This window comes from Sciurus vulgaris, assembly GCF_902686455.1.
Source record: "Sciurus vulgaris genome assembly, chromosome: 6".
NCBI classification, from domain to species: Eukaryota; Metazoa; Chordata; class Mammalia; order Rodentia; family Sciuridae; genus Sciurus; species Sciurus vulgaris.
Window position 1 is genome coordinate 166,723,208 of NC_136466.1, and position 17,079 is coordinate 166,740,286.

Genomic DNA, 17,079 nt, shown 5'->3' on the forward strand with positions numbered 1-17,079 from the left:
AAAACAGTTTCACAGAGAAAATAAATACCTTTTTAGGAACAGCACGTATCTCAAGACACCAGGTAAGAAGGAACTGGAGAGAACACCTCTCAGGAATATGCTGGGGCAAGGCAGCTCCTTTTCAGGTGAAGACAGGAAAGAGGTCATGACGGAGAAGATATGAGAATGAACACAAAGTACATTTTTGGACTATATCTTACATTCCCCACAACACAACGACCTGCAATGCTTGACATTAAGATACTCTCGAAGTGCAAATGATTCATGAACATTTAATTAATCAAAAGTTACCCAAAATTAATATGGCACAAAAACCTCACAAATTCAAGATGAAATGAAAGAAAGAAAACTAATCTAGAATTGAGAAATAAAAATTCAAAAGATGTCAGTGTACCATAAGAATTACTATTATTCTCAAAAAGAATTTTAGGACTGAACTCAAGTTCAAGACTGTAGACAAATGATATTTTAAAAGTGAATAACTTTTAACTATGGAAAAAGCAATTTTTTAATGATAAAAAACAATATGCTTTGAGAAGTAAAAATAACAAAGAACTTTCTAAGCAGGTTCTAGGCACTACTTCTCAAAGATTACAGTCACTTCCCCTTTCCCGACCACAAGCGTCCAGCAGGCGTAAAACCCATCTCCTGGGTGTCAACAGCAGTGCTGTGCCCCAGTGGTGGCCCAGTCCAGTATCTGAGCGGCCACTGCTGGCACTCTGGGACACAGCTGCAGCCACCGACCAGTGGCGCCCCAGCAAGCCCAGCACAGGCCGCACCTTTCTTCTTGGTGTCTGCCTTGATTCTCAGGAGGACACAGTACTCTTGCTTATCAAAGAGCTGCAGTCTGTGGAGCAGGTTCTGAACCTCGGAGTCACTGTTCGGACAGATCACATTGAAGGCATCTCCAGGCTGATAGGAAAAGTCTGTTTTCTAGAGAAGAAACAAAATAAAAGAATTCTACATTGAGTTAAAAGAGTTTAAGGTGTGAAACAACAAAAATGCTTCATTACATTATCTTAGTAAAGGAACCTAGAAAGGAATTCTAACTGCAAAAATCAAATTCACAAATGAGCTCACCAGATGAAACGACCATACTTTTATTAGCAGTTACCTTAAAAAAGAAATTCAGTAATTATCTAGTGTCTTTTCCCTATTACTGCATGTTCAGAGAATACAGGTCAGACCGTCCTTACTTTTGAAGGAGTAAGGTAGCCTAGTGCTAACGATCTGTGTAAAAATCCCCCTCCTAAGAACGCACACAGGCACAGGTATGACCAGAAGCAGCTGGGAAGTCCACCCGGGCTGGCTTTCCATGTCCTTTTTCTCACTCTGCTCCTTCCCTTGCGGAGGAAGAGGCAGGAGAGGACTGCTGACATTCCTTGCCTCAGAGGGAAGAGACCACTCAGCGGCTGGCCAACCCCGCCTCTGTGTGACACAGTACAGATATTTAATAATATGTATTATTAACTGGTTTGAACTCGACACTATGGAAACAGAACCAGAGTCTTGATGCCTGTCACATTTCTTCCATGAAGCATTCAATGAAATCTACAGGCAACCTTGAATGTCTCTGCCTTTCTGGAAGCACAGCCCACGCAAGGGGCCTCCAGGGAGCACGACCCTCTCAGGACCTTCAGTGAGGAAGGGCTGGGCTGTGACGGAGGAGTCGGGGGCACTGAAGCTCTAAGATTCCCCACCTGCCTCTTAGCCCAAGACCCACGATGCCACAGGCGGAGGGGAGGGGAGGCTTGTGGGTGGGGCTCCTGACCCGACCTGTACACAAATGCTTCTAAATAATCATTTCTCTGGAGAGTCCATGATTGCTTCAGATTCTCCAAGGAATCAGAACCACCGTGCTGAGAAGTTAACCCTCACCTACTGTCTAGTCTGAGCTCCGGCTCTAACTGGCCACTGACCACAGGTGAACAGCTTCCTGTCAGCGGCCTCTTCTAAGTAAAAGGCTGTTCTGATCCCATTACTCCGTGTGGCCGAGGAAGGCAGTGCCTCCGTCCTCTCCCGCGGAGTCGCCTGCAGTCACTCCCCATCTTACCCCTGCCCCGAGAGAAAGGAAACAGGCGCGAGGTGCAGAGGAACAAAGGTGAGACAAACGGAAAACGTCCTCTCAGAGGTCCCTCGTTCTTCAGTTTAGTGACCAGGAATCACACAGTCCCCTGCACGCCTGACACGCTGACCCTGCCGAGAAGGAAGTTCGTGACTTACGGAAATGTCCAATTCTAGCAGCAGGGTGGTTTTCACGGCGTCATCTGTGGTAAGCTGGACTGCCTTTGAAATTGGAACTTGAAAAACTGGCTCTGCGGAAGTCACAGATGCTGGGCTTTCCTCCTTGAGACACAAAGGTGACAAATGTGACAAGAGCTAAAGGTGACAAAAGCTAAATGTGATTTTTGAATAAGCCCCTCCTTCACCTAGTGACCAGGGAGATCCACAGGATCTTAGAAGCTTACGGAGTTCCTGGCTCCTGGTATCTGTTTCTAAGCACACAGGCACACACATAGATCAGCTAGCGCGTACTTAACACTGCTATTAGACATGAGAATTTCGGAAACACAAATAGGAAATACTAATACTAGCAATTTCACATAAAGGTCTCACGGTCTTCCTCATGCATTTTGCAAAGGAAAACAGTGCACATGCAACAACCTCAAAAAGGAGACCCTAAAGTAAAGGCCCCACATGGAAGGGCGGACGTGCCTGGGAGGACGGTCGAAGCAACACCCTCTTGTTGGGCGGTGCTGGTCAGGTGGCAGCTGAGGGCTTCACTGTGAAGAGGGTGGTTTGGGAACGAAGGTCTTAATCTTGATTACTGTTCATCAATTTAAATCTTAGTAGGTACGTGTGACTAGAGGATCATTTACTTACTAAACAGCACAGGTCTTAGGACAATGCGAAGAAACCCAATTCTTTGTCCTACCCCCATTCCCTTTCTAACTTGATAATCTCTGTGTTTAAATAGGAAACAACATTCAAACAAGTGCCACCAAGTAGTTTTGAATAATGGCTACACAGGAGAGCTGGGAGGACCATCTCTGCCCTTAGAAAGACCTCCAGAGAAAGCATCCTGCTGCAGCCCTCCGGCCACACTCCCTCCAGAAGAGGAACACCCATGACTCATCACTGCACCTGAGCTCAGGACAATGCTAAGAGTCGATCGGCTCCAGAAACCCCAGGGGCTGGCTCAGTCTGTCACTGTTCCCAAGCCTGGTTTCATCCCTCTGGTCCTCAAGGCAATAATCCCAAGAGGATGCCTGGAAAACCACAGTTTGGTTCCTGGGAATCCTGTCCATTCTTGAATAGTTGGTGCTGGAGTAATCTGAAAACAATGCTGAATGGGAACACAGGGCCGATCGCCTGCTTCAGGGACAGGGAGATTCCCCACATTGGTCAACAGATGGTACAGGGAGCCCTGGTCTAGGGTAGCCATGTACCTGCTAAGCCGGCAGAGTACCAGTAGAAGCAAATGCGTTAGCCAGGGAGGTGAACCAGGCTAAAGACTAGGGGGAGTCAGCCAGGAGGTGAACCAGGCTGAAGAGGAGGAGGGCAGGGCACTGACAGGAGCCACAGGACAAGTGGCTGCTGCAGGCCTGGCGCGCACTCGGAAAGTGCCAACAGCTGAAGGGATTACTCGAGTTAAAAACCAGGTGTGAAAGCCACAGACCATCCTCGGTTGCTTACAAAGGGCCCGAACCTCCTGCCACCCAGATCCTGAGGCCTCTGCCTTCAGGAGTAAGGACAGACTGGGTTTGAAAGCACGGACGCCAGACAGCTACAGACAATCTTGAACCCAACTCCCTTCATGAGGCCAGAGCTCTGCACCAAGGGTGAGGACTCCCTCCCCGCAGACGCTGCAGGAGCCTCTGCCCACAGACATGCCCATGCCCCAGCCTGCACCTACCACTCTCCTGAGTGCTCCAGGAACTAAGTAAGCCACACACCCTGGTGGATGAGGTGCTGGGCCCCTAAGGCAGGCCAGGGACTGTCGCCCAAGGAGCACACAGGACAGGACCAGGAGAGGGCACACAAGACGGAGTGTGAGGTGCCTGAACACAATGCAGGTAATGGAATTTTTAATGGGCGCACTTTCCTAGCACATGGGATTCAATGTCCCCTCTGGAGTCCCTGGAGATGATGTGACTGTGCTGGTAACACAGCTACTAGAATTAAGGAAAAGGCCAGAGCTCCTCTGAGCAAGGCAGGAAGACCCAGAGCGCCTGGCCGGCATTTGGAGGAAGGAGTAGAGGGCTGGGAGGTGGGCCTGTCGGGTGGATGGCAATGCAGAGCCCTCCACCCATGGAGGAGGCCCATGGCAGCACCGGCAAGATCCACCAAGGCCAGCGTCACCAGCAAGCTCAGAGCTGGCCTCTGCAGGGGCCGGGGTCAACAGCAATGGGAGAGGCAGAACCCCAAAGAGCAGAGGGCAGGTGAGAGCAATGAGCAAGCACAGACAGGTGGGCACTGTCATGGTGAGTGGGAAGATGGAGAGGCAGCCTGAGCGCCTGCCCCTGGGAATCAGCTGATCACTCAGAGGTGGCATCCCTCGGGCTGCAGCACCCCAGGAGGAACAGGGAGGTCGACACCACCCTTAAAAACTGAAGTGTGCAGGGGAGCCTCGGTCCTGACTCCAGCTCGGCCATCGATCTGGCTCCGTAAGAGCCTGACAACCTGATGACGGCAACAGGGGAATCGAGCAGGAGCACTGCAGCCTCCCCAGGGTCGATGGGCTGATGACGGCGACAGGGGAATCGAGCAGGAGCACCGCAGCCTCCCCAGGGTCGATGGGCTGATTACGGCGACAGGGGAATCCAGCAGGAGCACCGCAGCCTCCCCAGGGTCGACGGCCTATGACAGCGACGGGGGAATCGAGCAGGAGCACTGCAGCCTCCCCAGGGTCGGCAGACGATGCATGCCGCCCCAGGCCTGCATGCAGGGACAGTGGCCTACCCAGCTGCTCCTTCCACCGCCGTCGGTGAGGGCCTCAGATCCAGCTCCCTCCCCCTTGGAAGAGAGGACATTCACAGTCACAACTGCCCCAGGGAAATGACAGTGCTCCCCGCCAGGCTACAGTGCTCGCCCTGCCCGTGCACGTCTGAGGCGGACTGCATCAGCACGGAGCGGCTGGCACACCAGTCTTCGTGAGACAGCGCCCTGCGCGGACCTGAGGATGCACAAGGACACGAAGACCTCAAGGGATCCAAAGGTCTGCAGATCAAGACACGTCCCCGCATGAAGGCCACACGGGTGTTCATTTTACCTCACCTCCCTGAGGAGAGGCCGAGCAGAACACCCACTAAGTCCCCTCAGGACCTGGGGCAGGACATCCCATACTGGGAGGGCTGCTCCCTTGCGAATGACAGCTGTGAGTGGCCCAGGGCAGGAGAGGGCGCTAGGGCAGGTCAAGGGAAGGTGCCCACAGGAGGCCCTGCTGCCGTACCACTGACCCAGGAGAGCTCGGGTATTAGAGGCAACACTTCTACATGGAGCATAAGCTTCAGAATTATGTAAAGTCTCCCTCAACAGTTCAGACTATTAAGCTCCTTTAACAACCTTTCCAACTTAAAACTCCAGCCTACCCAATGACACCTGCCATAGAAGACGACACTCAACAGACACTCCTCCTGCCTAGGCAGGTAGATCAGCACTCCCTATCACCTCTGCCAGTGCGATCCCGGCCCACAGAAGGGGCTACCTCACAGTACGCTTGTGCACTCTGCTCCCGATCCAGGCCGTCTCTAAGAGGCAGTTCATCCGTTCCCAAGTCTGACCAGTATGAACTTACTGTTACCTCACTTCAACGATTCATAACATAACAAGAGCACACGAACAACCAGGCACAGTTGTTCATATATAAAGTCATACGAACGCTAAAAAAGGGGCTACTAAAAAAGCAGCTCTAACGTACTAGAAAGAAGTGGCACTCAAACTTTCCTCAAATGCCTGTCTTATAAAAATAAAACTAGGAACAGAGACAGTGGCATTAAAGGTGTGATTCAGGTGAGACTGTCTACACGGAGCTCCAATCAGCCACTCTACAGAAAGAGGGTGTGGCCCCACAGTAAAACATTACATTCACAGTAAATTATCTTAAACACGTTGAAGAAACTTCAGGATTCCACGTACTGGCTCTAATGGAGAAAAATCAGTTATCAGTCAAGTTGAAGTTCAAAAATTTTGAGATTTAATATAGACTAAGACATATCTATAAATAATAGAAAAAAAAATCCCAAGCTAAAGCATCCCAGAACATCAAATATTCACACTGGAAACAGGTTATATTGTAAATAAGTCCTTTGGTTACTGAGGTAATTTCTTCACTGCTCACAAAACTTACCTTTGTTTGACTCATATCTAAGAGGAAACACTAAAAAGTGCAAAATAAAGCATCTACTTCTTTAACATAATATAGGCTGAGTATCCCATATCAAAAAAATGCCTGGGACCAAAAGTATTTTGATTTTGGAATATTTGTATACATATAATGCAATCTTTTTCTATAATAAACAATTCTCTTTATATGTACATAAATATAATTTTTCAGTGCTGCAGATATAACCCAGGACCTTCCTCATGCTAGGCAAGTGTTCCACCACTGAGCTACACGCAGCTTGATAAGGAGCTACCTAGGAGATGGAACCCATGTCTACTCAAAAAGTTCATTTACGCTTCATGCATGCCTCAGACACGGCTTGAAGGTCATTTTATGCAACGTCTTCCGTGCACCTGCGTTTTGAGCCCAACTCATCACGTACAAAGTCAGGAGTGGAATTTCTAACTGTGACATCATGTCCACATTCAATAAGCTTTCAATTTCAGAGCATTTTGGATTTTAGGATCAGGAGATTCCATCTGTAATACCAACCCTTATGTAACACATGGGCAGGCCAACTTCTTCTGGAAGAGCCAGGCAATAATATAATAATTGAAGCTCCATATGCCTCAATAGTAACTGCTCAACTCTGCCAGTATAGCTCAGAAGCAGCCACAGACAGGGGGCAGAAAAATGGGCCTGGCTATATGACAACCAAACTTACTTACAAGAGAGGCCTTTGACAGGGAAGGGAGTCAGAGTTTGCCAATTTTTGTTCTCAACAAGCAATGCCCTCCTGCGCACATCTGCGTCCTTACAGCACGGAGCACAAAGTAAAGTTGCTCACCTGGTCAAAAGACTCCTGTAGATGCACTTGTAAATACTCTGGGGGTAAAGCAGGGATACTCAGAGAGGCTTGTGAGAGTGGGGGTTTCGAGCAGACCAGTGAGGACTCGAAGTCTTCAATCAAAGCACTCGTTTGACCTCTATTCGTTTTGTTTTGTTCCAAAACCTCTGCGTGCTGTCTTCCTGAGTCAGCTAGTCTCAGAAGCTCGACTTGTGACTCAATGGGCAGCAGTGCTGGCTTCCCAGGATCTGGGCTCAAGGACGCCTTCGATGTCCTTGGGAGAGCTCCGCTCACTTCCCCTTGTCCTCCACTTGACCTAAACTGCTTCCTGAGGGCAGCCCAGAGTCCAGCAATCCATGGCTCAACCACAAGTTCCAAACTGGCACAGGATGCAAAAGGGAAAAGAAACAGATGTTAGGAGTCCGCTGGACACAAAAGTCCATCCATCTGGCAGAATGCCACAGGCAATTCTTAGAAACGCAGCACATGAGGACCGTCAGGAACGTGAGCAAGAGTTAGGAACGAAGCTGTAAAAAGCTGCAGACCACTGTGTGTTCATTAGTACTGTAGCCATAATATGAGTAGGTATAAAGGTCAAGAAACGAGTTGACACAAGAAGATATTTTAGTTCTATGACAATAGGAATATAATTTGTCTTAATTTCCTGAAATAGCTGGTCTAAGTTCCGATGAAGCTAGAACTTCGCCAAAATCTGAGGCTGTTCTAATGATCAACTGAATGCACCATCTTTTTTGCCCAGTTAATTTACTTATCTTTCTCCCACATATTAAAATATCACCAAGAAATCACTCTGAATTAACACCAAGGGTTGGACTAAATAAAACGTTCAACCCTATCAGTTCTGAATAATTTTTTGTTAATATCCAGAGAGGGTGACCTCAGGGAAAGAAATCATCCTTTAGGAAAGTTGAATTAGTCACAAAAATTCTTAAAGTGGGGCAATCTAGTTTTTACTAACAAAGCATAACTCAGAGATGACTTTACCCACATTCCCTTAGGTTAAGTAAAACAGATGCCTATGGAAGACTGTGTCTGGACATCGGACATGGCCTCTATCACATCACCCACCTGAACGGAGGTATCAAACTCTAGTTCATGAACGACCATCAAGAAAAGACACTGCAGACCTCTGTCTTCTCAGGACTCGAGTTATAATTCTTCAGCAGCACACAGCTCAAAACTTGGTTACACACTGTAATTTTCCCCACAAGCCTTCGTGAAAGCAGGTTGATAAAACCACGGGTTCCTTCTCCTAACTCAAATACTAAGGTGACATTATCCACAACTAAGAAAGCCAGTGCTGACTGACAGCATGCTCCTTCTAAGAGCTGACCTGCATTCATTCATCGATTGCCCCACAGTAAATGCTACTATTATCCACTTCATAGAGGAAGACACCGCAGCACAAAAGGCCTCCGTAACCAAGGTTGGAGCCAGTCAGTGGGGGACCAAGGCTGTGACCCAGGTGCTGGGCTTCAGCCTGTGTTTCAAGTCCTTCAGTGTGGTTGTTATTAGGCAAGGATGGCTTCTGGAAACTATCTGAATTTTAGGAAAAGGAAACATTCAAATAGGGTCAAAATTTAAGAGGTGCAGACTAGCGAGATACACATTCAAACATTTTAATACTTAATCCAACGAATGGGAAAGAACAAAAGAGCCTCTGAAAGCACGTGAAATGTGAGTGCCGAGCCTGAGGGATTGACGCAAGCTCGGCATCTCAGCCGGTCAAGCTCACCAGACGTTGGCAGTCCATGAGGCCCTGGCAGGGGAAACAGCTCAGATTGAAAGGACAAAAGTACCAATACCATGCCGTTTTTGTTACTATTGCTTTGTAGTAGAGTTGAAGATCTGGTATTGCGATACCCCGTTTCACTCTTCCTGCTAAGGATTGCTTTAGCTATTCTGGGTTTCTTATTCTTCCAGATGAATTTCATAATTGCGTGCTCTATTTCTGTAAGGTACGTCATTGGGATTTTAATTGGAATTGCATTGAATTTGTATAGCACTTTAGGTAGTATGGCCATTTCGACAATATTAATTCTTCCTATCCAAGAACATGGGAGATCTTTCCATCTTCTAAGGTTTTCTTTAATTTCTTTCTTTAGTGTTCTGTAGTTCTCATTGTAGAGGTCTTTCACCTCTTTTGTGAGATTGATTCCCAAGTATTTTATTTTTTTCGAGGCTATTGTGAATGGGGTAGTTTTCCTAATTTCTCTTTCTGAAGATTCATCACTTATGTATAAAAATGCGTTGGATTTATGGGCATACAATTTTCTCATACTAGACAAAGGTGCCAAAAATATGCAATGGAAAAGATAGCCTCTTCAACAAATGGTGCTGGGAGAATTGGAAATCCTTATGCAACAGAATGAAACTAAACCCATATCTCTCACCATGCACGAAACTAAACTCAAAATGGATTAAGGACCTCGGAATCAGACCAGAGACCCTGCATCTTATAGAAGAAAAAGTAGGTCCAGATCTTCAACATGTCGGCCTAGGACCAGACTTCCTTAACAGGACTCCCATAGCCCAAGAAATAAAAGCGAGAATCAATAACTGGGATAGATTCAAACTAAAAAGCTTTCTCTCAGCAAAGGAAACTATCAGCAATGTGAAGAAAGAGCCTACAGAGTGGGAGAATATCTTTGCCAATCATACTTCAGATAGAGCACTAATCTCCAGAATCTATAAAGAACTCAAAAAACTCTACTCCAAGAATTCAAATAATCCAGTCGACAAATGGGCTAAGGAAATGAATAGACACTTCACAGAAGAAGATCTACAAGCAATCAACAAACATATGGAAAAATGTTCAACATCTCTAGTAATAAGAGAAATGCAAATCAAAACTACCCTAAGATTTCATCTCACCCCAATTAGAATGGCAATTATCAAGAATACGAGCAACAACAGGTGTTGGCGAGGATGTGGGGAGAAAGGTACACTCATACATTGCTGGTGGGGCTCCAAATTAGTGCAGCCACTCTGGAAAGCAGTGTGGAGATTCCTTAGAAAACTTGGAATGGACCCTCCATTTGACCCAGCTATCCCACTCCTTGGCCTATACCCAAAGGACTTAAAATCAGCATACTACAGAGATACAGCCACATCAATGTTCATAGCTGCTCAATTCACAATAGCCAGACTGTGGAACCAACCTAGATGCCCTTCAATTGATGAGTGGATAAAGAAACTGTGGTATATATATACAATGGAATATTACTCAGCCATAAAGAATGATAAAATTATGGCATTTGCAGGCAAATGGATGAAATTGGAGAATATCATGCTAAGTGAGATAAGCCAATCTCAAAAAGCCAAAGGACGAATGATATCGCTAATAAGTGGAGGATGACACATAATGGGGGGTAGGGAAGGGTTAGTATTAGGGTTACAGTTAGGGTTAGGGAGGGGGGCAAGTATGGAGGAAGGAAGTACTGTATAGAGGGAAAAGAGGGGTGGAAGGGGTGGGGGAAGGGAAAAATAACAGAGTGAATCAAACAACATTATGTAAATTTATGATTACACAAATGGTATGCCTTTACGCCATGTACAAACAGAGAAACAACATGTATCCCATTTGTTTACAATAAAAAAAAAAAAAATCCAAAAAAAAAAAGAAAGGACAAAAGTAAAGGGAAACGTCAGGGTTGTCACAATGAAGAACACGTGCACCTGATGTGGAAACAATCCACAGCATCACAGCAGAACACGAAGGAAGGAGCAGGCAGGAAGGCCAGGGGTGACACGAGGCGTCTGCACGGCCTCCTCTCCAGGAGGCGAGCCATGTGCTGGATCTGTCATTCCGCATAAACTGATTATTTGCACAGTGAATAAAAATTCACTGAACACATCCACCTAGACAAAAAACCCAAGAAAGTACCCATGCTGTTCTCTAGCTGAAGCAGTGGCAAGGTAACACCTGTAGAACCTTTGAATAAACATGCCAGGACCAGGTGCAGGTGGCCACAGGGCAAATACTGAGTTGCAAAAACAAGAATAAAGCTGGGCCTGGTTCTGTGCGCTCACGTCCAGCCACTGAGGAGGCCGAGGCAGGAGGATCCAGTGAACTCAAGAACCTGAAACCAGCCTGGGCAACACAGCAAGAGTCCATCTCAACACAAACAAACCAAAAAAACAAGAAAAAGAGAAAGTATATAGCAGGGTGGTAAAGGCCATGAGGACAGCAGGAGACAGAGCCTGGCCACGAAGCCAGGCTGAAGGCCCTCTGATGGTCTTCCTGTGATGCCTGACCTGCCCAGGACCCCTGACTGCACTAACACCATCACGCTCCAAGATAAGGACGACTGTGCTGGGGCATCTTCTCTGACTCTTTCCATTAACAGAGACTGAGAAGGACGAGAGACAGAGGAATGCATACGCCCACAACATGAGCAACAGGTTTGGAAAGCCAAGCCCTGGTTGGCCCTCTCGGATGCTGGCACTCAAAAAGTCAAACATAAAAACACTCTCAAGGCAAAGCAGGGGTGCTAAACCCAAAGACGACATGTCCTATAAACTCACCAACTACATCACCCATGAGTAAGACTCTGCTGGAGAAAACAAGCCCGTCGCCCTTACCCTACACAGTCGTCTGCATGTCCAGTGTCATAGAAATGCCGGGCTCCAAGCTCCTGAAGTCGTTTATCAATTATTTTCCCTCCATTACAGAAGTATGTATATTCGGAATCACCCAAACCTAGAGTCCAAATGGATAACAGTGTACACAAAGATTAAAAGCTATAAAGAATAAACATCTACAAACAAAACTATTTCACACTGTCATGGTGATGCAAGGAACAATGTAGTTTGTTTCCTCAATTTTCTAGAGTAATACTAAATTCTATTTTACAACATAAGTGTACCAGATACACTAGTATTATAAACAAAACAAATACCACTGTTCCAAGAAATATACAGGTTTTAAAACCATAATATCTGTATCTGCACACATTTGATCCTAAGCAGGTATCTACCAACCACAGCCCTCCTCCACTATCCTTTCTTCTTCTTTGTTGATTTTTTTATTATTATTTTTTGATTCATTGCACACATATGGGCACAACTTTTCATTTCTCTGGTTGTACATGAAGTAGAGTTGAAATAAAGCCACATTTCACCCACTATTCTTTCTACAATAAAATTTTATTGGGATGCAGCAGAGTCTGTTAATAAATTGGTTATGGTGGCTCTGAGGCAACAACAGTAGTCTAGAGGCTGTGACAGAAACCCATGGCCCACAGAGGCTGTATATACAGATTACCCGGCCCTTTTTGGCATTTATGACTCCTGACCTAGGGTATAGAGGCACATCCGCTGCAGATGAGCAGCTGCTGTAAAGTGTCTGTTAGGTCAAGTAAGAACTGCTTCTGTTTCATGGTAAGAAAACAAACTAAACTTTTCACACTCAGTTGGAACTTTAAAACTGAAAGCTTAAATTCTCAGTTGTTTAATTATCTGTTATTTCCAAATAATAGGATGAGAAGTTGCTGGGTCCACACACGGGCCCGACATTGAACAGAATGAGTGGACTGCATTCAGTACTGACTTATAATACGTGTTTGAGGAACTGTCAAAGCAACATGTGCTAGCTCTTAAAAAACAGAAACTGGAAAACTTTATTTTAAAATATTTATAAACGCTGTAAAACATTCTCATGCACATGTTAAATACCAGTGCGTAGCCCAAGTTAGTCTCAGATTTCTAATCAGTTGTTTACCAAAGCCCAGTCCATCCTTGCAGCCACCCTTCCATCAAAATAATCCTCAAAGATGAACAACACTGAACACAAGCCAGGAATATGGGCCCTAGGTACCCGCCTGTCCTTCCAGCCCCTCACCTTCATTTACCTCAACTGTTCCACAGTGCCCAGGCCAGTTTTTTTAACCTGGGAGGCATCACCTGGGCGATTTTAAAATACTGATGCCGGAGCACCACCTCAGAAAACAGGGTTACTAGACACGTCCTGAGTAAAGGAATGATCAAGGACTCCTCTAGCAGACCTAACGTGCAGCTGAAGTTGAAAGCCACGGTCCTACAGGAAGGGTTCTTAGGAAGACACTGGATCACCTAGGAGCTTTTTGAGGCTTGCTTTTGTGCTTTTAAACAATAAAACAGCAATGAAGGATTTTGTTTCAGTAGGTCTGGGGAAAGGCCCAGTCACTACTAGTCTGGAAGTATTTCACAGCTGAATCTGATGTGCACCCTTGGTTAAGAAAGCTACTCAGGAGGTTCTCCAGAGATACTACTGTGGGTTAAAGACTGAAGAAGTATTCATACATGGTAGCACATAAATTACACTTATGTGATTTGTATATGTACAATATTTATATAAGAAACAAAGCAAAACTCATACAATTATATTTCATGGTTCTGGGAAGTACAATCAAATACCAGAGTTAACGTCAATAATAACAATGTATACTAAGAGCAGGAAACAGTCCATTACCCAACAATCCATACCGCAGATGAGCAAGGAAATCAGCAGGCAGTGTCTTGTCCTGTATTTCTTTAACAAACTTTCGGGCTGTGTCAGGTGGGTCTCCAGTGCCTGTGGTAGAAACCACGAGGACGAGAGGAGCTCTTTCCGTTTTCAGATCATACTACAAAACAAGGGTATCGAGTCAGGGACCTAATGCTGCCCAGCAGGAGAGGCAACTAATTTCAGTGGGAATGACTTCTCATAACAAAGTAAGAAAAGCAAGCAGAAAGATTTTCTGAAGGGGGAGATACATTCACAAGTCGAGCAGACAGCAGGCACCCAGGATTAAAGCAGCAGGACAGCAAGGCAGCATCGCAGAATATTCCAGCAGACCACATGAAAACACAACAGAGCTGAAATCCCCAGCAACCCACAAGCGCAGTCATGTGTACCACACAAGACACAAAGGCAGGGAGGTTCTCAGCACTACGTGCTGCCCCAGCCATCAGGAACCTGGCCATCAAGGTACATCAGTGCTTGCTAGCAGTGGTCCCCTGAGTTCACCAGCAATCCTAACTCTAACAAACCAGGTTTCCTTCTTCTAATTCCAATGTGATTTAAACACTTCAAGTAGACCACTCTCTTTTTATAATGTCTCCGAAGACTCCACTGCTCATGAATGTTATTTAATCTGGGTCTAAAGAATTCACTTTATCTTTTCATGGTGCAAGAGAGCAAACCCAGGGCCCTAAGCAGCCAAAACAAGTACTCTACCATTGAGCTAAACCCTCAGTCTCATCTATTTCTCACTCCCCTATGATTAAGACTTGAGTTAACCTTTTCCGAGGCCCATTAAATCCTCACAAGACACAGCATAAGTTCTGTATTCAACTCTGTACATAGTTTGTATGGGTAGACTCTGCTTGAAAAGGAGAAAGTGGGGAGCTACCCTGACCTGGCTAGAAAGGTCAACTCCAATGGACCCAATCAGGGCTCCTTATTTTATGATACAGATAACTGATTTTATGATACGGGTAACTGATTCAGGTTTAATTCAACATAGCAAGACAATAAATTTACATTTCGTTGAATGACAGACTACGGACTGGTGGCGTCCTAAAGGGAGCCCCCTCTCTGTAGGGCACCTGCAGTCACTCTGGCAGTGCTGCCTAAAGAAACTAGGTGAGTCTCTTTCTAGGAGCTGAATTTAAAATTCACCTGTTCTGCTGATTAGTATTATGAACTTGACGTGAGAGGCCAGAGGCAGTGAACTTGAGTGACAGGTACTGGTGAGACAGTTCTCAAGTACTGAAGAGAACCTGAGTGTTCAGGTATCCTCTGGTGGTACCAAGCCCTGCTAACTGTCAGCACTGCAATGGTCGGGGACAGTACTATCTGAAGGTCTCACTAACTGAAAGAAGAACAAAGTCGTATATGTCATAAGGCAGGAATTTCAGCAAAGCCTAAAATACAAACAAGGAGTCCCTGACCTTAAGCAGCAGGGCTTTCCCCAGAACCTTACACCATTACTGGAAATTCTATTTCACAAAAGAATCCAGGTGGTCCTTCATTTGGAGGAACTAACATGAGTCGCGAGTTCTTTTTGGGGAATCAAAATGGATTCTGAGGTTCACGAGGTGGAAAGCACAAACATGCATGAGACTAAACCACCCCATTTGTTCTTGGAGGCACCACTGGGATAAATAAGGCAAATGCTACTGCTCCCATTCACAGTTGAGAAGTAGCTGCTTTTTTCAGTTTGAGATCATTTACCCTCATATATATACTTCTGTTTAAAAAAAACAAACAAAAAAGGGCTGGTGAAAGCTTACAATAGTTAATAAAATAAATTTCTGTTCAAAAGATCAAGGTGGTATACGGCAACTTTCTTTGTTTAATAAACATCACTTCCCAACCAAAATCCTTCAAAGTACAAAATACACACAGTAAAGTGCACTGGAGAGACAGCTCTTACCTCAGCCGACTCACTAATGCAGTGGAGATCTGCAGAAAACCCTTGTGCCACAGCCTGCTCGCTTATTTCTTCTGCTATGGCCTTTGCTTGTCCTCGCTGGGTAGCATATAATAACAAAAACCTCTTCATGGCTCAAGGCATGTGCTGTAACTATGAGAGTGACACTGAAATACAGAACAGGAGAAAGGAATTCTTCCTAATGAAGCAGAAACAACCTGAAGGTATTCTACCTCAGTCTTCTTAACGGAATGCAACAATAGTCACACAATATGAAAGTCCTCTCTAAATTTGTTTTATTGATTTTAAATAAACCTAAATAAGAAAGAATTCATCAAATTAGGGAGAATACAAGACTAAAGTTCCAATTCCATGGTTCAGAATCATCATGAGGTCAAGCTACTTTTGGACCCCAAAACAGTCATTCAGAAGTGAACACACATAGGCAAGCTACTTAAATGTTCTGAATCTTAGCTCCCTAATCCTTAAAATTAGGATACCACCTATCTGATAACGGATGTGACATACATAAAGTACCTCAACAATGCTTAATCCATGATTTCGCTTAGAAAAATCTTACATCTTTTCATGAAACAAAGTATTGACTGTTATTTTAGTACCAAAAATGCATATGGTAACGCAAAGAAAAAATATTTCCATGCAAACTTTTTCTTCCCCTGAAGAGTTAATCGGGGTAAAATAAAGGAAAGGCACAGATTTTTTTTTTTCATACTCAAGTAGTGGCTAACCCTTGTAGAGACAAAAATGAAATACGAATCAAAACACTGGCTCATGGTGAACAAACCACCTATAGTTGCATGCTCCATCAGTGTATCTAAACCATGAACAAAAAAAACGTTCACACAGCAGTGAAGGACTCTTAGGAACCGGAGCAGTACTGGCACACGAGGTGCTCGGCTAACTGAATGAAGGGCGAAGCGAAGAGCCGGAGACCCTGCAAGTCCAGGCTCGTCCAGAGCTGTGATCAGGTGGTGTCCAACCCCCGACATCGCAGCCCGCAAACTTCCTTGGCCGCACGCTGTCCCGGGGACGTGGGGCCCCGACCCTCGCCGCGGCCGCCCTCCAGCAGGCACCGGCCTGTGCCTCCGGGGAGGGTCCCCCTCCCGGGTCTGGGACGCCCCTTCTCTGGCTTGGGACCGAGTCCAGAACCACAGGCGCGGCTGAAGGGACCCCACGACCCAGCGTCCCCGGCGCAGGAGGCGGACACGCGACTCCAGGAACCCGAGCCGAGCTCGGGGCCGGCGCCCCGCTGCAAGGGGACCACGCGCGCAAACCCCCGATGGTCTCCGTGCTCCCCGGCTGCGCCTTCGTCAGGGAGCCGCCGCCACCAGGGTGCCCACCTGCGACGCAGGACCCGGGCGCTGCGAACTCTGGGGGAGCGCTCAGAAGAGCGCACGTGCGCAGTCGAAGTGCGCATGCTCGGCACTCAGGACCAATAGAAAGTCCGGGAGGAGACTTGAGCCAATCAC

General features: G+C 46.1%; 1 protein-coding gene across 3 annotated transcripts in view; it reads right to left on the reverse strand.

The window, feature by feature from the left end:
• MTRR (5-methyltetrahydrofolate-homocysteine methyltransferase reductase) overlaps positions 1-17,071 on the reverse strand; it is a 29,999-nt gene extending 12,928 nt beyond the window's left edge. For 2 of the 3 annotated variants that reach the window (XM_079144512.1, XM_079144510.1), the window contains exons 1-8: positions 16,951-17,071; positions 15,593-15,756; positions 13,645-13,798; positions 11,778-11,895; positions 7,173-7,551; positions 2,224-2,346; positions 780-933; positions 29-117 (exon numbers count right to left, since the gene is read on the reverse strand). In XM_079144512.1, coding sequence (XP_079000638.1) covers positions 29-117; positions 780-933; positions 2,224-2,346; positions 7,173-7,551; positions 11,778-11,895; positions 13,645-13,798; positions 15,593-15,721 — 1,146 coding nt within the window. In that variant the 5' untranslated portion in view covers positions 15,722-15,756; positions 16,951-17,071. Of the gene's footprint in view, positions 1-28; positions 118-779; positions 934-2,223; positions 2,347-7,172; positions 7,552-11,777; positions 11,896-13,644; positions 13,799-15,592; positions 15,885-16,950 lie in introns of those variants that run through there. The other variant, XM_079144511.1, reaches the window with a different exon arrangement.
• Between the last annotated feature and the right edge of the window lie 8 nt (positions 17,072-17,079).